Here is a 21,838-nt window from a genome sequence, read left to right as displayed (position 1 = left end):
CCTGCAGTGGTGATAAAATCAGCTTCCTTGGATGAAATCCAATCCCGTTCTAATGCGTAGTTTACTACTTGTGATATTTCCAAATTAAGATCTTTTGTGGGATCCTTGCAGAGGATGGAGTAACATTCACGATTGTTTAAGATGGTAAGTACCATATTTTTTGTATTGCGTGGTAGTCATGATCACTATCCCTCCTCCTTTATCTGCCGATTTTATGACGATCTCCTTGTTGTTTTGTAAATCTGTCAGGGCTTGTTTCTCAGCCCTTATTAGGTTACGATAGGCTCCAACTTGTCTGTTGTTCGTTATATCCTTCAGTTTGGAGAAATCCTGTAAAATGCACTTTTCGAACGTCAGGAGTTCATTGGGTATCTGACCGTCCGATGGGGTAAAGGGACCCGTGTCTATTTCTAGATCTTCTGGATCCATTGAATGTTCCTTGAAATAAGTGCGGAGTCTCACTTTCCTCAGAAATGTGCGGATTTCCATTTTGGAATCGTACCAATCCGTGTCTACGGTGGGTACGAATGATAGACCCTTCATGAGAACCGATGTTTGGCCCTCTGTTAATTCAATGTTGGCTAAATTGAATATTGGTGACAAATGATTATTTCTGTTAGAAACAGTTATCTCTGTCTCCCTCTCCTGGGTCTGTATCCATGTCTTCCTCCTCTTTGTGCTGGTCCACATTGGGGATACCCCCATGGGGGGTTGCCAAAACCACCACCCCCTAAAAAGGGAAAAACTGTGGTGGTGGGTATGGAACGTTGGATTGGGGAGCACTAGTCGGTCTTTTCGCTTGGTCATCCGAGGATGATCCACTGATGGATCTCAAAAAGTTGACCCCTCTGCGTCTATTGCGGTGTGGTCTAGTGGACTGGGGACCCAATTGTCCACCTTGATTGAGATTCGCTAAATAGTTGGCAGAGATGTATGGATACACTTTGTCTAATTGAAAATCCTTAATGTCCTTTTGTAGCTTTTTGGTTTTGCTGGATAGTGTGGTGGTTTTGAAGTCCTCAAATGTTTTATTTAAGTCTAACAACTGTTTCCGTGCATCAATAATAGTGGTGTTGGATTTGAATTTATTTTCCTCAGTCTCTAATTCTTTCTGCATTTGATGACTAATTTTTTGTGCCGTGGTGATTGTTAGGACCATTAAGTCTCGGCTGCATTTTGTTGCAATATAACTAAAATTGGTCACATATTCTTTGTCATCTAAAAAGAGACATGGGGTATTCCGAACTATTAATCCGTTCGGGATGATACTTGCCTTCAAGTATTGCCTAAGAAAATGGGCATGTAGTTCTGTTCTGAATGCTTTCTTTTTTAATCTAAGTATCTTATCCCCTGTGTTGCTAGTCCCACTAGTTGGGTCATTGCCTGTTATTGAGTCAAAAAAAGATGGCCCTTCTATTGTGTCCTGTATCTGCTGTTCGGTAAAGCTTAGTGTTGCTTGCTCTGCCATTACCTTGGATATGAAGGGGCGGTATGGTTGATAAGTGACCTCTATTGTGTTAGAAGAAACCACATGGAGGTTGTGTGGATGTCAAGACTCCGGACCAGACACTGTGTGCCACTGGATATATTTTGCTTGGGAGAGGTAAAAAGTAATAGATGATGGACTGAATAGTTTTGCAGAATCACTTTGGTCAAAAATCCTAACTATTGTAATTGGTCCTTAGCAACATGGGTTGCCCTTGTCGGTATCATGATGAACCCCCGTGGGGGTTCTGGGACGAGGCTGTATAGAGTGAGGATACTAAGCCTCACATCTTTGAAATACGTAAATAAAGATGTATCCCACCCTTTCTGTGCGCAGTCTAAACTGAAAATGTATTTGGGCATAATCACTCGATAATTGCTTTCCGAGTGAGCTCTCAATTGTATCAATCCTCTAATTCTATTATTTATCAATGTTATAGTGGAATTGAGCTAGTTGGAGGGAGAAGAGAACAATCTTGTGTTTACATATAATCTTTAATCAATAAGGAAAAAGTGATTTGAGCCAATACAATTGAAATTTGCATTAAAATCTGTATTCCATTCTACAATAAGCATAACAAAATTAAAGAAAAACCATTTGACTTCATGATTCATAATACAAAAACAAAACATTTAAACAACATGACAAACCAAAAATAAAGTTTCAACAGCACTTATGGACATTGATTGGGTATGTGGCCAGCAAGTGTACATGCATCTCCCACCATCATGGAGAAGGATCTGTTCATTGGCAACTTTACAGTCAGCTATCCTTGTGGTTCCTGAAGCAGACCTAACCATAGCACCAAGTGCTGTCACAGCCCAGGCGAAGCAACCCCCATCGCAGCCCCCACAAGTAAGAAGAAAGAAGCGCTCCCTAAGAAGGCAGAAAAGGCAATCAAATTACCTATCCAAAGACTCCTCCAAACTGTTGACAATCCCAGACAAATACTGTATGTATACAAAGACAGAGGTCTTTTTCGCATCCTTCATGCTTCTAGGGGTCCATGCTGCCGCTAACACAAAATGGCTTCAAATAATCAGGTGGGAAATTATCCATTTGGCAAATGACTCAGAGTAACTGTTGAACGCGATCATGACCAAGATGCATGCTATCCGGTTAATGACCCTCAAAACAGATACATGTTGGACCTGCAGATGGACATGGAGGGGGGTGTGTGCAAAACAACTGGAATGTCATGTTGTACAAATGTTTCACCTAAACGATGCAGAAAATGGGTCCCTGTCACACATCATAGGGGCCTGCAAAAGCTAAAGACAGGAATCGAAAGTGAAGCTGAAGTTGAAGCTGAAGACTGTTTCGATACAATGTTCTCTTGGGCACCAACATGCTTGGAGCAGTAGTGAAAATATTGGTCCCTATCGTGGTGCTCCTGTTGGTGATTTTCTGAACGTGTCAAATGATACTCCAGTGATGTGTAAAGACACTTCTGAACAGTGCGATGATAATGGTTTCAATAGGGGCAAGTATGGCACCGCCTAATATAAAAGACAGGCATACTCAAACAGATGATACCAAGAAGCCTTGCATTGTCAGTATTGAAAGGGCCATGGACCCCCCAGGAACTCTAACGTCACCCCCACCCGAACCCGAGAACTATACAGAATACTGGGTCAACCTAGCAGGTGATGAGGGGTGTATCTATCTGACGGGTACCCCGGAAGCAGTAGGCCCAAGCAGGGGAAAGCTTGCATCATGTGTGTAGGGTATGGGTGCCCAAAGAGGGTACATGTAGGACTCGAGGGGCAGGTGAGTTAATGTAGGATTAACTAAAGGGGGAATGTTGGGATGCATGTTCAACTCGCATGACCCGCAGGTGATTTAGGTTGAGGAAAATTAATTAATTGCTTGCAGAAGTGGACGCATGCGATTGTAGGGGGTGGATTATGCAAAGGGGATAGCACATGGGGCATTCATGTAGTGAGCAATGGAGCTTTAAGTATAGCCACAGATATGGTATGTGTGTGGGTATTGTAGAATATAGCTATGAAGCAATACAGATGAATTATGTGAGGCCCTTGTCCCCATTGCGAGAAATACTGAAGCACCACCATATTAACGTGAGGCCAAATGCCACAGGCCGTGATGGAAGCAGGAGCATACCATGACATCCAAGCCTGAATTACTTTCCCATCTCATTTTGCAGCCAGATAGTTAAACGAGCAGGCCTTCAGGCCTGATAGATAACATCTAATAATTGTATTGTGTTTCAGGACTGCGAAAGGGCTGAGCTTGTCTCCGAAGCACACACCCCTGGGAGCCGGGGCAGGGGTCTTGAGTTGCCAAAACCTCCCAATCCAGATTTGGGGCACTACCCACCCCCAGTACAATGGTCATTCTATTTGAACTGCCAGATGCTCACAATCAGAACTCCTTAATCCTTTGCAATTGGCCAGATTAGACGTGGTCCTGGAGCGTCCCAGGTGAAGGCCCAGGGAGGGGTAGCTTCCCAGGGGGAAGCGTGGAGCATAATGTCCAGTGATTTGTACTACAAGGTGCCAGGGGTGATGCCAACAAATCTTAGTTCTGTGCCGGGGTGGTATGGCGGCGGCGCCTGCGTGTTTTGGATCACGAGAAGCGTTTCTTTATACTCAAGGGCCAATTTGACATTGAGAGTATCCACTGAGTTCATGTCCAAATACCTGGTTCACATCTTGTGATTTGACCATGGGGAGAGAAACAGTCACAAAAGGCCCGCCAACCAAGTAAATAGATCTCAAAGGGGCGGGGCAGGGGACCACATGGAGGGGGACAGGAATAGATTAGATGCAGCTAATAGGTTGAGGTACTATAGGGGATGGATAGTATGTAGATAGGGGGTAGCCAATGAGGGTGGGATATGAACACTGTATACTGTTGCATCATGAGTGACAAAAATGTACTTTAAAATGTCCTGTTTCCTTTTACCTAACCAGTGCGCTCCGTGGCAGTTGTATTCCTAGGCACCTTCTGCCACGTTTTTCCGTTATGTACATTAAATAAACCTTGTTATCCTTGCATGAGGTGCACCAAGCTTTTTTCCACAGAGTGTTGTTTTATTTGTTCTGGTTGTCTGGTGGTCTGCCTTAAAGGAGTTACCGTAATCCGTTTTTAAAAAGCCTTGCACACCCTGGACAATCTTAGCGGCCTCGTAGGGGGTCCAGCAACACAGTTTGATGACCAATGATTTATATACTAATTATGTGCGTTCTATCATCTGTTCCTTGCACTGAATTCCTGTTAATAACAAGCAATGGTAAAACCAATATTTTTGGATCTTGTATAGGCATGTGATATGCATTTCCCTGGCACTGTCATGATAAACTGAGGGGCTAACACTGTTTGCCAGCTGTTGCCATCTTTTGGCAAGACAGTACCATCATGGCAGTGAGATAAAGAATTTAGGATATGAGTCTCCAAACTTTTTCAATTTTGGCCATTAAGTGGTAAGTGCTGCTTATAATTCACAACAATTGGCATGGGAAGTGAAGTGAGGAGAGATGGGATGTGATGGGAGCATATGCTGGATTTATTGTTTGCATTTTGTATCCACCCATTGACCATCCATGGCCATGTTAGTCCCTATGCCCATTCTCATCTAATGCCTGCCCCTACCCCCATCTAAAATACCCTTCTCCAGGAAATCCTTGAGCTAGCTCTATGCTTTTAAGGGGAAGCCTGTGTTATTTCTTAGCAGTCGTAAGGTAATGGCATGTTTGATATGATTGGTTATTTATAATGCGCTTAACATTCAGAGGTTTCTAAGCGCTGACCTGGGGATCGAACCTGTGTTGTTCCATATCGTCTTGCTTCCAAGGCGAGCATATTGCCCCTGAGCTATCCTCCCGAGACATGCAACTGTAAACCAGCTCGTGTAATAAAAACGTTGCAGCTGTTTGGGCACTTAATTTATCATCAAAATGTGTCCTTGCATCTGTTCCTTGCACTGAATTTCTGTTAAAAATAAGCATGTTGGCTCTTTTATAGGCATTTGCCAGGCACTGGCATGATAGAGTGAGGAGTTAAAATCATTTGCTGTCTGTTGCCATAATATGGCCAGAAACTACCATTATGGAAGTGCATGGAAATGTCTTTACCATGCCTACATAAAAGGAAAACAGTTGGTTTTGTCAATACTTGTTTTTAAGAACTTGAGACCTGAATCAGAACATTTCATGAATGCCAAATATTTCACAACACCGGTCAGCCCAGCAGTGCTATATCCTGTAATGTCGGTAGGAAAAGTTGTGGTATTTCCAGGCAAAATGCTCGCATAATCTTAGAACAGATGTGATCATTCTAATTCTCTCTTTAGAACTGAAGGTGGTTGACCGCTCACGTTTACCTCTTTGCGCCGCCATTGTAGATAACACGATTACAGTTCGTTTCTCACTGCTCTGCCCACAGAATTTTAATAAACAACACTGGTGTCTCTATACCCGGTGGCAGATGCCCCGCCCCTCTAAATCTGGATCGAGTCGAACAGGTAGCCTTACGTCATACATAACATGGACCCGTCCGTAAAGCAGAACAAGGCGCATGCGCCTTTTAACCTGTAAACTGTTGACAATCCCCGCCCCCTCGTCAAGGTTCCAACGGCACATGCCGGCCAGCATACAGTTATGGACTCGGAGGAAGTGGACGTGGAGGAAGAGATGGAACGGGAACTACAGAGAATCAGCCTGTCGTGCCTTGAACAGGACGAAGAGGTTGACGAGGAGCCGCCTGCAGAATTGGAAGTGGTGAGTGGCGCGTAGTTAGCGAAGCACTGTCTGCGGCTCTGGTTTAGGTAAGGCGGATGTTGTTGCTGGTGTTGCCTAGCAACGACTAGAGCAACCGGTGCAGATGGCAGTGTTCTGTTCTTTGGGGCTCAGGATCTTGATGGTCACAAGTCTTCCAATGTGTGGAACATTAAGGGGCTTCTTTCTCATAACAAAAAATGACTACAGTGGACCTAGATGTGTGCGGGAGTGGTGCTTGAAATGCAAAATAGTCCACAGTCAACGAACTTGGCATATTTGGCTGATTAAAAGACTGGAGAACGCCGCTGCTGGAGCCCTTCATTTTAGCGTTACTTTCCTACAAAACATATATCTCAACACATGCCACTTCTCTGCGAACTTTGCCTTCCTTTACGATTACACGAGCCGTTAACGAAATTCAGGAAACGGCTTTGCCTTGGTATTTACGAACATCGCTTTCAATGGTTATTTATGGCTTTGCCGAAAGTTGTCATGTAAACAAACTAGCTGTCACTTTGACGGCAAGCATGCTCAGTCGGGTGCAGAGATGGGAAGAGATGGAAAGGGAGCGCTACAGCAGAAGCTTGTGACATGTGAGGGCGTAGTGTTTAAGATTTAGCAGCTGTTAAAAGGCAGCATCAACAAAGTACAGTGGCACAGCACAAAAGCCTGTCCTACCCTTATCAGTGTAAACCCCGTGCTGAGCCAAAGATTTCAGAGGGATCACACCTCCACACGATTAGCATCTCTTTGTGAAACTAAATAACCCATGGCAAGGAATTGCCATCTGGCAAGGGTGTAGAATCCCCGGCTTTTTAATTATTATTTTTGTAATTAATAAAATGCGGTTAATTCCTTCTCGCAAAGGGTGAACTGGATCTCCCTTTTCATAAGCTCCATGCCAAAAGCATAATGTACACGCTTGATCTCCAGTGGCATGGAGAAGGTTCATGGGGTAACAAGTGCGCATTTGACAGCTGTAGTGACAGCCAAGTTACTGCAGCGCAGGGGTTGCATGCACTCTTGTTTCCAAACCACATAACTATGAGAGGTAGTATCCTGGTGAAAGTTGTAAACTTTATAAGCAATATGTTGTATACTTCATGTTATGATGCTTTACGTTCTGGTTATTAATGTCTTTATGTTTGTGCATATTATGAGGTAGGCAGTCCCGTTGCATCCGCATGCCTGGAATGTTTGTGGTTGAATGCTTGGAGCATTCGGGGGAAGTGAGAACATTGAAGGAGCTGGTGAATAGGCTGGATGGCGGCAGATGCAAGCAGGGCACCGGGTGTGTACTCAATAAACATACCTGTGCCTCGATCAAAGGGAATCTTTGTTACTACAGTTGGCGACGAGGATAACCCGGCGTGCCTACAGGAACTCGCGCTAAGAGAGAGTAGGAGCTCCGGAGGAACTTTGCTTCGTTCTTCCGTGCGGATTAGTTGTCGTTTTGGAAGTTCTGGAAACTTAACGAGAATCAGTAGAAGACTACAGTGAGAAGGGAGGGGCAAAGCAACATCGTTACACTACTACCAGTGTAGCTAACGAAATCTTGCAAAGTAACTGTATTACGAGACGGAAAAGATTATAGGAAAGGACATAATAAAATATTGTTGCGTGACTTCGCTTTGTCCATATTAAGGAAGTCGGGCATTAAACACTATTGTACACAAGCTGATCCATCTCCTCCTCGTCACAGCAAAAAGAAAAAAAATGTTTTTCTCGTTTTCTTACTGCTAATGGCGTTAACTGTCAAAAGAGAGGCTTGCACAAATATGGAGTAAAAGGAATGCAGAAAAGAACTAGTGGTATAAAGATAAATAGAGCAACATAACAAACCACAGAAGTAAGCAATGCAGGGCATCAGCATCCAGCCACCTACAAGTTGTTTTACCTAGCCCAGGCCAACCTGTAATGACATTGGCAGAATGGAGAGAATTTTGGGTTAACTATACCAACACTGTGGAACAGGAGGGGTTAACACCCCAAAAGAAAAAAATACTATTGTTACACGTTTTAGGATTAGAAGGATGTCACGGATTTCCCCCTTTCTCACCTGAGTTCGATCCTTGCAGGAATTCTTGGAAGGAGCCTTCTTGCCTACAGATCGGGTTTTGTACAAGCCTGCGCAAGCCTCTTCTGGTTCCAGCGTGCGTTCAGTGTCCAGCGGTACTCGGAGTCTCTGGGAAGTCCAGGAAACGAGGGAGGTGTACTCGGAGGCAGTACACGCGATCCAGGAAATCAAGGCAGAATAAGGAGGGAGGAAGGGAAGAGGGGGAAATCGAGGGACTGGGAACCAGGAAACAAGAGATTAGTTACAGCAACGGAGCACACGTCTAGCCACTGCAAGTGGTAGAGTTGAGATGCGCGGGGCCGCGGGGGCATGGTCTCTTTGTAGAATGAGCTACGTCTGACGTGGAGGCTGGTGGAGAAGTAACCACGTGAGCCATGTGGGTGAATAAATCAATCAATGGTGACCATGATAGTCGTCTAACCTCTGGATGGTGGCAATTCCACAATAAAGTCCGTAGCGATGAATTCCCAGGGCCTAGACGGTAGCGTAGGTTGAAGTAGGAGACCTGCCGGTTTCTGGTTATCATGCTTGTTTTGATTGCAGACTGCACAGGCTTGAATATACCGTTGAACGTCAATTTTCATTTTAGGCTACCAAAATTGTCTTTGTATGAGATGGAGGGTGTTGGTGACGCCACGATTTCCGGAGTGAAGGGTATCGTGACAGAGGTTAATAATCTGTTGGTGTAGTCTCTGTGTGGGAATGACCAGGCCATTATCCTTAAACAGGTACCCGTCTCTTGTTCTAAGATTCCACCGATTCTTCCCCGTAAATTCCTTCCAGATCTCAGAGGACTGGGTTTGAATCCGAATGTCTTCCAGGAGACTGATTGCTTGGGCTACAAAAATTGTGTGGGGAAACATCTTCGGGAAGGACCGATCTTCAAGAGTTTCGTAGTCGGGATGTTGGGATAAGGCATCAGCAATTATGCTCTGTGATCCGGGGACATGATGGATGTGGAACTGGTACTGGGCAAAGAAGAAGGCCCAACGGGCTTGACGACTAATCCTACATTCCAAAGATTGTAGAACCGGAAGATTTCGATGGTTCATACGGACCTGAACAGGATGTTTAGATCCCAGAAGTAGATGACGCCATTCTGTGAAGGCTTGACGGATGGCTAACAGCTCCTTTTCCAAGATGGAATAATGAGTCTCGCTGGGAGTCAGGGTTCGTGAAAGGTAAGCAATGGGATGTTCTAATTTGTCCTCGAATTCTTGTTTTAGCACTGCTCCTATGGCATAGTTAGAGGCATCCGTCTCCACTAGAATTGGTCGATTAATATCAGGTTGAGCTAGGATGGGGGCTTGAGTAAAATCTGCTTTTAATCGTTGGAATGCCTTATCTTGAGCTGATGTCCAGAGAAAGGGAGTATCTTTCTTCAACAATGCAATGATCGGTTGAACTATCTCAGAAAAGGACGGTATGAATTTCCGGTAAAAGTTGGCAAGCCCCAGGAAGGATTGAATCTGTTTCACGGTAGTGAGAACAGGCCAAGATAGTATGGCTTTTACCTTTCAGTGGTCCATTACAATTCCTTCTGGACTAAGGACAAATCCTAGATAGTGAACAGTAGAGACATGAAAAAGGCATTTCTCGGGTTTAGCTAGGAGTTTGTGTTCACATAGCCGTTGTAAGACTGCCTTAACATGTTCTTCATGCTTTAGATGGTCCTTGGAATAAATCAAGATATCGTCCAGGTAAACTATGACGAAGAGGAACAGCATGTCAGAAAACACCCGATCCATGAAACGTTGGAAGACCACTGGGGCATTAGCGAGTCCGAAGGGCATGACCAGGTATTGAAAGTGACCAAAGGGTGTTCTGAAGGCTGTTTTCCATTCGTCTCCTTCCCTGATATGGATCAGGTGGTAGGCACCCCTGAGATCCAATTTCGTGAATACTACAGCTCCTCTCACCGCTTCCAGGATATCTGAGATTAAGGGCAATGGGTAGCGGTCCTTGAGGGTGCATTGATTTAATCCACGATAATCAAGACAAGGTCTAAGCTCTTTAGTGTTTTTCTTGGGAACAAAAAACAATGAAGCTCCAGCTGGAGATTTGGATGGTCTTATGGTGCCATTTTCAAGGTTGGTATCCAAGTATTCTCGGAGGGACCTTTTTTCTGGTTCGGATAAAATGAACATCCTTCCAAAGGGAATCACTGCTGAAGGTTCTGTATCAATAGCGCAGTCTTCAGGTCTGTGAGGGGGTATGGCCTGGACTATAGCAGTTGAAAACACATCAGCGTGTTCCTGATAGGCCTTAGGAACCTGTATGATATTTGAAACCATGAATGGTTCTTGCTGGTCTGTTGGCGTGCCTTCGGAAGATGTCGAGGAGGAATCCAGGAATAGACAGTGAGACATGCAATGCTCAGATCCAAGAAACAAGGATCCTGCTGCCCAGTTGATATATGGGTTGTGCTTCCATAACCAGGGCATACCCTGTACCATTGGGTAATGAGCTGACTTTATGATGTCAAATTTGATCACCTCTTGATGATGGTTTATCGAGAGTTGTATCTCTTTGGTCTGTAAGGTTATGGGTCCTGAAGAAAGAGGTCTTCTGTCGATTGCCTCCACAGGTTGCATGATGCCTCGAGTTTGAAATGGAATGTGGTGGCTAAAGACCCAATCTTGATCTATGAATATTCCCATTGCCCCACAATCCACCAAGGCCAAAATTGGGTAGGTCTCATTCTTGGATGGCGATAGAAAGGCCTGTAGAATCACTAGGTTGTTCTGTTCAGGAGAGTTCAAGGATGGAATAGATGTGGAGCAAACATCTCTCTCCCGAAGCCTTGCTCCAACTAGGATCGGGAGCTGGCGTTTCCCGAACGCCGTGGAGGGGCTTGAGGACACTCTCTAACTAGATGTTTATCCGAGGCACAATACATACATAACCCCGTGTGGATCCTTCGCATCCTTTCTTGCGGGGATATGGGTCCACGAAAAGCCCCTAATTGCATGGGTTCTGGATCGTTAACAGAGGCAGGAGTAGGGTCAGACTTCGAGGAGGTCTCAATGGAAACCTTCTGGAAGGGCATCTTGGTTTTCTTCTTCTCTGCCTTCCTTTCCTGGATACGAAAGTACATCTGCATAGCGAGATCCATAAGGGCCTGGAATGAACTTGGGCGAGTCACTCTGGCTAGTTCATCTTTGATGTCTTCATTTAGCCCCCTTCGGAAAAGAGTAAAGCATGCTTCTGAGGACCAATCCGCTTCTTTAGCCAATTGTTTAAATCGTGTTACATACGTAAGCATGTCCTGGGAACCTGGTCTTAAGGGCCTGTATAAATCCGTCGTAATCATCCAGGAGTGCATCACCAGAATTGACTAAAGGTGTGGCCCAGGTTAGTGCATTTCTGGAGAGGTGCGAAATTATAAATCCCACCTTAGCCCTGGGGGTAGAAAAGTAGTAGGGCTTAAAGGTAAAGTGGACTAAACAGGAGTCAAGGAATCCACAAAGGGTTTTTGCAGACCCATCGTATTTATCTGCAATGCCGCCCAGTAGTATGCTTTCCTTTGTAGCGGAATCACGGGACAAAACTAATAGTTTTAATGCGGCATTTTCCGCTTTCAGACTCTGCACCTCGGTCGTTAATTCTTGCATGAGATCCTGAATGGCAGCCTCCATGTCCAATTCAACTTCGGTCGTTTGGCGTCTCAATCTGTCACAGATTCCCCCTTTCTCACCTGAGTTTGATCCTTGCAGGAATTCTTGGAAGGAGTATTCTTGCGTACAGATCGGGTTTTGTACAAGCTCGCGCAAGCCTCTTCTGGTTCCAGCATGCATTCAGCATTCAGCGTCCAGGGATACTCGGAGTCTCCGGGAAGTCCAGGAAACAAGGGAGGTGTACTCGGAGGCGGTACACGAGATCTGGGAAATCAAGGCAGAGTAAGGAGGGAGGAAGGGAAGAGGGCGGAAATCGAGGGTCCGGGAACCAGGAAACAAGAGATTAGTTACAGCGAACTACAGAGCACACGTCTAGCCACTGCAAGCGGTAGTGTTGAGACGCGCGGGACCGCAGGGGTGTGGTCTCTTTGTAGAATGAGCTACGTCTGACGTGGAGGCTGGTGTAGAGCGTACCATGTTCGACGACCATGTTGGAAGTACCAAGGAGTGCAAGCCCCTTTGTGACAGAGACCAGGAAGTCCAAAAGGGACACGTTCTATGGGTCATGACAAAGGACAAAGGAAGTATAGAGAACTTCCTGAATTACCCGTTGATGAAGCAGGAGACAGTGATGAACATGAAAAAGCTTTAAGGCAATTAGATAAATACTATACACCAGAGATCAATGTGGCCATCAACAGGTATAATTTCTATACTAGAGCGCAGAAGGAACACAAAAAGATTGAAGAGTACGCGTCAGCTCTAAGAACATTATCTCGGACATGTCGTTTTGGAAATGGCATCACCCTGGCGGAGCTGATAAGGGTTCAAATTATAATCCACGCCAGAGATCCATTAATCCAAGATAGGCTATGGATGGTGGGGAATCCGTCTTTGCCTGAGACATTAGCAATAGCAAAGAGAGTGGAACATAGCTAGTTGTGTTCAAAAGAAATGAAAGCTAAGAAACTAGAAGCATCTTAGAATTCCTTGCAAAGCAATAGCAAACAGTTACAAGAAGTGGAGGAACAAGGATTAATAAACGCAGTGAGCATTAAGGAGAGAGCAGATAAAATCACAAACAGAAACAATAGGACCAGGGGTTCAGGTTCTGACCACAGAGAGGCCAGGGGAAATTTCAAGAAACCGTGGGCAAAAGGTGATTCAAAAATCTATTCATCACAAACTAAGGATGGAGACAGATGTTTCAATTGTGGCAAGCTAAGGCATTATTCGAATTCTAGGAATTGCCCGGCGATTGGACAAAGATGTGGAAACTGTGGGGCCAAGGGACACTTTGAGGTCACATGCAGACGAAAGAAGAGAATATCAATAGTACAGGAAGAGGAAGGGTCGGAGGAAAAAAGAGTCATAGTGATTTGTGAACCACCTGGGCGAGAGCTAAAGTGCCCGTGCTGTGAAATCACTTTAGACAATTGGAAGTTGATGGTCATGGTGGACAGTTGTTCACCTTACACTATCATCACGAAAAGAACCTGGCACAGATTAATGAGTGATGGCCTGAAGTGTACTCTAAAAACACTGGACATTAAAAAAAACAGGAGGGTTTGAAAGGTCTAAAATCCAGATCAAAGGATGGTTTACCAGTATTATACAATTCAAAGACCGCCAGGCCCAAATAAAGGTCTACATAGCAGAAAAAGGGGTGAATGTAATTGGATGGAGAGATCAGGCGGCACTGCGAATCAGGTTAGATCCCTGCGAAGAAGAGCCTATTCTATTAGTGAAGAGCAGTGTTCCAGAAGACGTATTTCAGACAAAATTAGGGTTGTTAAAGAATTTTGCACACAGGATAAAATTAAAAAGAGGAGCAGCACCTGTGGTTCATAAGAAGGCCAGACCTATACCATCGCTTTGGTTGAAAAAGTAGAACAAGAACTGCAAAGACTTGAGGAGCAAGGCATCATAAAGAAAATCCAATCCTCAGAAAGGGTAAGCCCCATCGTAGTAGCCATGAAGAAAAATGGGAAGCCGTGGATTTAAGGGAAGTGAATAAGAATATCATAGTAGACCTGTATCCGTTACCCATAATTTCTGAAATGCTGAACTGCATTGTAGGTGCAGATACCTTTGCTACTCTGGACCTATCGAATGCTTACCATCAAATAGCTTTAACTGAAGATTGCAGAGATATTACAGCCTTCATCACACCATTTGGTTTATATCATTATAAATGAATGCCTTTTAAATTAGCGTTGGTGGCAGCCATATTCCAGAGGATAATGGCGCACACCTTGAAAGGACTAGCAGGGACTTTAGTATATCAAGATTGTTTTTGGTAAAAGTGCTGATGAGCATGAGCGGAGGCTGAATGAGGAATTATGTAGATTGAGTGGTAAAGGTCTGACTGTTGAAAGAAAGAAATGTAAGTTTAAAGTTGAGGAAGTAGAGTATTTGGGACATGTGGTGAATGGTAAAGGCTACAAACCAAAGATAGAAGCCATGAAAGCTATTAGAGATTCCCCTGATCCTATCAACAAAGATGAATTGAGATAATTTTTAGGATTATGCGAGTATTACAATAGATTTGTATAAAACCTTGCTAGCATTACAGAACCATTCAGAAGATTGATGAGAAAGGATGTAAAATTTACATGGGATGATGAATGTAAAGGTGCAGCCGAATACATCAGAAAAAGTATTTGTGAAACTGCGGAATTGGGGGTTTTGTTTTTGGGAGACAAACCAAACTCACGGTGGATGCCAGTGGGATTTGTTTAGGTGCCGTATTATCCCAGATTTCAGAATTGGGACAAGAAAAGATCATAGGTCATGCCTCCAGAGCAGTTATGGATACAGAGAGTAGATATTCAGTCATAGAAAGGGAATTATTGACTTGTGTGTGGGCGATTGGATATTTTAGAAAATTCCTGTGGGAAAATACATTTATGGTGCATACTGACCATAAACCATTGGTAGAAGTTTTATCAGTAAGGGGCATGTGCGAAACATCCCAAAGGTGGGCCAGATTAAGTCTTAAATTACAAGACTACAATTTTGCAGTGAGATATGTCCCAGAAAAAAAAAACCTAGTGGCAGATTTTTTTGTCAAGGTTACCTTTAATTGATTCCAATAGAGAGATCAATGAAGATATGGAGGTGGTGGCGGCTGTGTTTGAGGTGACTTCTAGAGAAGAGTGGTTGGAAGAGCTAAGGATGGATCGAGTTTTGTCTAAGGTTATTGATTACACCAGGTGTGGATGGCCATAGAAAAGGAATTTAGATGAGGAATGTTTGAAATTCTGGGAAATCAGAGACGAGTGCTCAGTGGAAGATGAATTACTACTCAGAGGGGACAAATTAATTCCTCCCCTTGCATTGCATTTGGAATTAGTTGAAAAAGCCCATCAGGGACATCCAAGTATCTCAGGTACCAAAGTTAATGTTAGAATCAAATATTGGTGGCCAGGAGTAGGCATAGCAGTTGAGAGATTTGTAAGAGATTGTTGGCCGTGCAAAAATTGCGACAAGAGTTGCAAGAGTTTAAAAAATGTACCCATCAGATTGCCCAAAGTGGAATGCTCCAGGGAAAAGTTAGGCATTGATATTGTGGGGCCGTAAGGGGAATTTATGCATGGGAACAAATTTGTGATTGTGGATTACTGTTCCAAGTGGATGGAAGTTAAATTGGTGGATAAAATCAATACTGCGGTAGTAATCAAATTCTTACTACAAATTTTCAGAAGGGAAGGTTATCCCAAAACAATAGTAAGTGACAATGAGGTACAATTTAAAAGTAAGGAAATTAAGGATTTTGCAAGACATTTGGGAATTGAATGGAAATGTTCATCTTGTTATCATCCCCAGACTAAAGGGATGGTGGAGAGGTGTAATAGAGTTGTGGTGGAAACTATTGAGCAGGCTGTGAGAAACAATATGTCTGGAGAAGAAGCACTCGTGGATAAAGTTTGGAGCAGTAGGGTTTCGGTCAGGGGAGAAACGGGCAAATCTCCCTTTTGAATTAATGAGAGGTAGAGTACCTAACACGTTGCTTAACCCTGTTTAGGTCAATTACAAAGAGGTTAAAGGATTGGTGAGGAAAGGTTGTAGACAATTCCAGGAGAATAAATTGAAGATTATCCCAGGTGATTTTGTAAGAATTAAAAAAGGACGTATGGTAAGGAAAGGAGAATCCAAGTACTCTGATCCTGTGAAAGTAACTGAGATATTTAGACGTGCAGTTCGGATTCAGGATAGTACCATGTGGAACATGGACCACATCAGTAAGTGGAAATGGATAGGTGGTGGTGTAGTTAGAGGAGTGGCAGAGAAGAAGAAGAGAAGAGCAATTCAGTTATTTGATGAAGATACCCAAATCGATTTAAGGAGGGAAGGTGTTCAAATGATTGATGGTGTGAATGGGGAGGGAGAAGTGCAAGGATTAAGAGGATACACACCTGTTGAAGATGGGAATAGTGAGAGGGCATGTGTTCTACCAAGGGGTGGTTTGGGGGACGAGAGAGATGAGAGAGCACTGCAGAGGACGAGTCAAGAAGCTTCCTGTTTGGTCAAACGATTACATAATGAATTGAGTTGTACTTTGAAATTTGTAAACATTATTGAGTTGTATATTGGAATTCTTTTTTTTTCTTCTTTATTTGTAAATGCTCATTTTGATTTCATGCAACTACATTGTTCTTTCTTTCAATTTTGAGGGAAGGGGATGGGGTTGTATACTTCATATTAGAAATTCTTTTGTTGTTTTTCTTCTTTAGTTATAAATGCTAATTTGGGTTTCATGTGATTACATTGTTCTCTTTCAATTCCGAGGGAAGGGGGTGGTGTTGTATACTTCATGTTATGATGCTGTAAGTTCTGGTTATTAATGTCTTTATGTTTGTGCATATTATGAGGTAGGCAGTCCCGTTGCATCCGCATGCCTGGACTGTTTGTGGTTGAATGCTTGGAGCATTCAGGGGAAGTGAGAGCGTTGAAGGAGCTGGTGAATGGGCTAGATGTCTGTGTGGCGGCGGATGCAATCAGTATGCCGGGTTTGTACTCAATAAACAAACCTGTTCCTTGAACAAAGGGAGTCTTCGTTACTACACAATGCCTGAGTTTAAGGCAGTGGTTGTTGTGTTGAGCTCTGCCTGCATCTGGTGCAAGTGAGTGGAATGCAGAGCAGAGAATGATTACCTATGAGAGTGCTCCAGAGTTACCAGTTGCAAAGATGTAAGCCCTGAGAGAGGATCCTGGTGGGTGTTCTATGTCCCCACAACTTGACTCTATGAACTGTATTTGATTAACCTTAAACTAAGTAAAGAGTTGACTGTTCACTTGGAGTTGTCAGAGTCATTTGTGCTCAGAGTCAGAACCCAACATTGGCGACGAGGATGAAGCTGGCTGTGCTGGGGGGACAGCACCAAGGAGAGACACCCACCGCCCCCCTAAGAATAGTGATCCTCTCTCAGGTTAAGAGCGCAGAATGGCAGTGAGTGACTGCAGGCGCAGTGAGGGCAAGCGGGGCCCAGACAGAGGTGCTACAGAGGCAGTGGGGGCAGGAAAGGTCCTGATGGAGAAACGGAAGGGCTACAAGAACTAGCGGGGACAGACAAGGAAGAATTGCATGAGGCAGTGGGACAGAGGTCCAGCCTATGGTGCTGCGGTTCAGCCTGAGGAGCTGCAAGAGGCAGTGGTACAGAGGTCCATCTGATGACCTGTAGAGACAGTGGGACAGAGGTCCAGCCAGAGGTGCTGAAAGAGGCAGTGGGACAGAGGTCCAGCCGATGAGCTGTGGAGGCAGTGGGACAAAGGTCCAGCCAGAGGTGCTGCAGGAGGCAGAGGGACAGAGGTCCAGCCAGAGGTGCTGCAAGAGGCAGCGGGACAGAGGTCCAGCCTATGGTGCTGCAAAGGCAATGAAGTACAGTATTGGCAAGGAAGCCCCATATGAGAAGCACTACAGAGGTAGTGAAGCTAATGGAGAGGACAAGAAGTTCATCAGTGAGGCGCTGTGAAGTAGTGTGGTGCTGCACAGCATGTGAAACAGCGTTATTATGCTCATTAATGTGCTCCGGGGGAAGAGAAGAGGAGCTGTGGGTGCAAAGGAGCGCTGCATAGTGCAGTGGGTCTGAGAGGACCATTAATTGACAAGGAGCTGCAAATTGCAGTGGAGAAATGACTTTCATGAGTAAAGTGCTAATTACCTGGCTGGCATAATGATGTGTTTTGCGGGGTGAGACTGGTGCCGGGAGCTGTGAGAGGAGCGCTGTTCTGGGGAGTCCGTTGGAGCTCAGAGCTGTGGAGGGGAGCGCTGTTCTGAAAAGTTAGTTGGTGTTGAGAGCTCCGCTCTTTTTGGTGTCCCAGCTGAAATGATGACTTGTAGTAGAACGCTGGGGGTGCAGGTGATGGTCACAGTGTAGTGATGTCGTCACTACAAGAAAGTCAGTTGGCCTGGAATGTTGTAAGTGGAAACTAAAGAAGAAAAGAACCCTGCTACGCACTGAGGCGTGTGACGTAGCTTTGGTTTTGACAAGGTTCTTTCTTCTGTGCATTTGAACTGAGGGGAATGAGAGAGAGCACAATCCTGGGCTAGATGGTGCTGCCATATGAAGTAGTAGGAGAGCAGCATAAGAAGCGCTGTGAAGCGCGGCATTTCTGGATGTATGAAGGAAGTCGGAAAACAAAGGAAAAAAAGAAAAACGCGGGAAGGGCAGCGTATGGCTGTGTGTCTGCTGACGAGGGACTGGCCAGCACTGAGCAGTAATACTTACTACGTTGATGCTGGTAAAGGGGTCGTGTTCCCTACAGGTACTGCATAAGGAGCGCATGAGACTGGAACGCATGAGACAGCTGTTGACTAGTTTATCGTCGCGGGTACAGTCGTGCTTTCAAAGGGGGCCCGTGTTTCCCCAGAAGTATGGCTATTATCTATGGGACACCAAGTACATGTCGAGAAGTGTTGAGTGTTTCGTTGTTAACAGTTGTTAATGCGTTTAGTACCTTTTAGTGTCATGTGAGGCCTGCATAGTAATGAGACACTTTTGAGCGTGTGATGATTGGTGTGAGCCGGAAGAGCTTGAATGTCGTGGCCTCCGTTTCATAAGGAATTGTAGTGAGTTAATGTTTAGTGAGAACCTTGATAGTTTTCATGGTGTAGAGTATCTAATGAGAGATATATATTGTTGATAATATTGTCTTCATTCTTAGTTGATGTATTGTTAGGTAGATTAATATGTTTCTCCCCATTTTTGAAGCGGTGACAAGGTCAAAACCTGTTGGAAGTGTTTTTGTGTGTTGTGAATCTTTTGATTTCAGGTGGGACTTTATTGGACTAATTTCTGATGAGTTGTTGATCTTGTCACCCATATCTTATTGCTCTTGTCATTGTTGTCCCTATAGGGGGAAGATGTGTTGTGTTGAGCTCTACCTACATCTGGTGCAAGTGAGTGGAATGTTGAATTGGAATGCAGAGCAGAGAATGTTTACCTATGAGAATGTTCCAGGGTTGTCAGTTGCAAAGATATAAGCCCTTAGAGAGGATGCTGGTGGGTGCCCTATGTCCTCACAACTTACTTGACTCTATGAACTGTTTCTGATTTAATCTTAAACTAAGTAAAGAGTTAACAGTTCACTTGGAGTTGTCAGAGTCATTGTGGCCAGAGACAGAACCCAACAGTGGTCTTCAAACATTTTTTAGTCTGGGCTCTCCTGGGCAAAATGTAGACGGACCGGGCCCCCTTTAAAAATGCCAAATGGACAGTAAGCCCAAATGACTATGAACTATTGCGTGCCGTCGCCACACCCTACTCCCAATATAGTCACTGGGCTCCCCCACCTGCTCCAATCACATTCTCTGGACTACCACATCCCACTCCTAGTCCAGTCCCTGGGCTCTCCCCTCACCACACCACCCCACCCCAGACCCTGGACTTTCCCCATCCTGCTCCCACCACTATCCCATGGCTCCCCATCCTGCTCTCACCACAGTCCCTGCGTTCCCCCCCACCCTGCTTCCAGCACAGTCCCAGGGCCAGTGGTGGCTGGCACATTTTTTAAATGGAGGGGGATAAATATTTGCTCCAGATATGCAATGGCGACCTAGCGTAGCAATTGAGCCTTTACCAATCAAGGGGGTGGGGGGCTCGGTGGGGTCACCCTCCCTGGAATATTTTTTAAATAATGGGTCAAAATGCTTTATTTTAGAGACACTTCTAAAAAAAAATGTGTAAAAAGTCAAACAGTTTGCAATTGGCACTGGGAGGCCCAGGCGAAGCTATGGTATTTTTTACTGGATATTGGCACTAGCTGCTGTATTTCTCTATGATCCATTTATGTTCTAAAAACTGAGAATGCCACTAACACGCAGTATGTTAAGAAGCAATTCCCAAGATTACTAGAACTTAGAGTGTGAGTGGAATGTTGCAGTATATCACAAGTGTGCAAGGTATGGCGACCTTTTTTCCCCAACGAGAACAATATTAAATCTGCTTTTTAAACAGTCACAGCTATTTAGTAGGGTTTGGAATATCAGGAATCCGATGAAAACAGAGTATTATTTTAGCTCTTTAAACATGAGCACATAGCTCCTCTGCTCTAGCAATACACCTATGTTTTCAAGTTTCTAATGTGGCGGTTGGGTCCATATCCAGGCTTCGCTATTTTTCTACAATGTGTGATCCTCGGAAGATGATTTTACTTCAGTGGGCAGCATCTGCTAAACCTGGGATTAAAGATATATGTTTTGCGTTGAGGGTCTGAGAGTTGGGATGGGAAGGCAGGATGCCAGTAATGATTTTTGTGTTTTGAGGGTGGGCAGGCAGGATGCAATATATGGGCCTTGTGTTGTGGGGTCGGAAAGGCAGGATGCAAGGCGATGTTTTTATTGTGGGGTTGGGAGGCAGAATGGCAGGTACAGGTTTGTGCTTTAGCAAATATATATCATGGTTCTTATGCCATCTTGGGTTCAGTTTGGCTTTTAGATCCAAACTAAAATGATAATTATGATAATAATTTGTTATTTATGTAGCCCTTTTGCCAAAGCGCTGTATATAGAATCTCTTTGCATACAATTATCATTCCAACCAGAGTTAATACTCATATCCGTGACATGACCACACACACACCCATACTCCCCATGCCCTGGCACTGTTGAGTGGTTTAAATCCAAAACATAGGGCAGAAGCTGAAGATGTTTATATGAAAATGTCCACTGAGAAACACACATTTAGCTTCTCTTAGACTAGTTAAAAGCAAAATCCTCAAGGTAATGTTGACCCCGTCTACATGCCCCATTACGTTATTTCCCATTTTACACCCCTGATGCCAGGATGTTAATGCTTCTTTGTTGTTGTTGTTGAGTCTGGAATCTAGACTCGAGATTCTAGACTAAAAAAGAAAAGCATTTTTCTTTCAGACTGTGGGTGCATGACCCCCTGGCACATGAGGCCATGACCCCCAGGGTGTTGTGCACCACTGTTTCAATACAACTGGTTTAATGTATGGTGGCTAATATCTCCCATACTTATTACAGTCACATCAATCTGATATCATGTTAATCCTTTTTAACAGCCTCTGTATCCAGAACCAAATCCTCTTTTCCAAATGTGACCCTGTAAGACCTCCAAGTTGCCACTTTAGAAAACATGACATAATTACTACTGCTCTGCTGGAGTATAGCGATGAGTGGTGGATAAAGTGATTACTCAGCGCCACACTACTACTCAGCCAGCAGTGATCCCAATCATGAAGATGAAATGTGCACAGCCCGTAAAGTGGGACGAGGGCAGGCTGTACTCTTCAGGAGGGATATGAGCTGGTACAGATGCAACACAACAATACAGTGGTACCAGAACCAATGAATGTCTTACCAAGGTTCTATACAAATAGGAACTTTAGTAAAAATGTATAATGCACACAAGTGGATAAAGACTGTGGGATATATTTTGGGGTTATACCT

General features: G+C 44.3%; 1 protein-coding gene across 2 annotated transcripts in view; it reads left to right on the top strand.

Annotated features, from left to right (window-relative positions):
- Nucleotides 1-6,052: 6,052 nt before the first annotated feature.
- Nucleotides 6,053-21,838, top strand: part of LRRIQ1 (leucine rich repeats and IQ motif containing 1) — a 2,234,608-nt gene continuing 2,218,822 nt past the window's right edge. For both annotated transcript variants that reach the window (XM_069629324.1, XM_069629323.1), the window contains exon 1: nt 6,053-6,228. In XM_069629324.1, coding sequence (XP_069485425.1) covers nt 6,109-6,228 — 120 coding nt within the window. In that variant the 5' untranslated portion in view covers nt 6,053-6,108. The remainder of the gene's footprint in view (nt 6,229-21,838) is intronic.

This window comes from Ambystoma mexicanum, chromosome 12 (genome assembly GCF_040938575.1).
Source record: "Ambystoma mexicanum isolate Mex_15411 chromosome 12, UKY_AmexF1_1, whole genome shotgun sequence".
NCBI lineage: Eukaryota > Metazoa > Chordata > Amphibia > Caudata > Ambystomatidae > Ambystoma > Ambystoma mexicanum.
The sequence above is the reverse complement of the archived record's forward strand: the minus strand, read 5'-3'. Positions and strand labels throughout refer to the sequence as shown.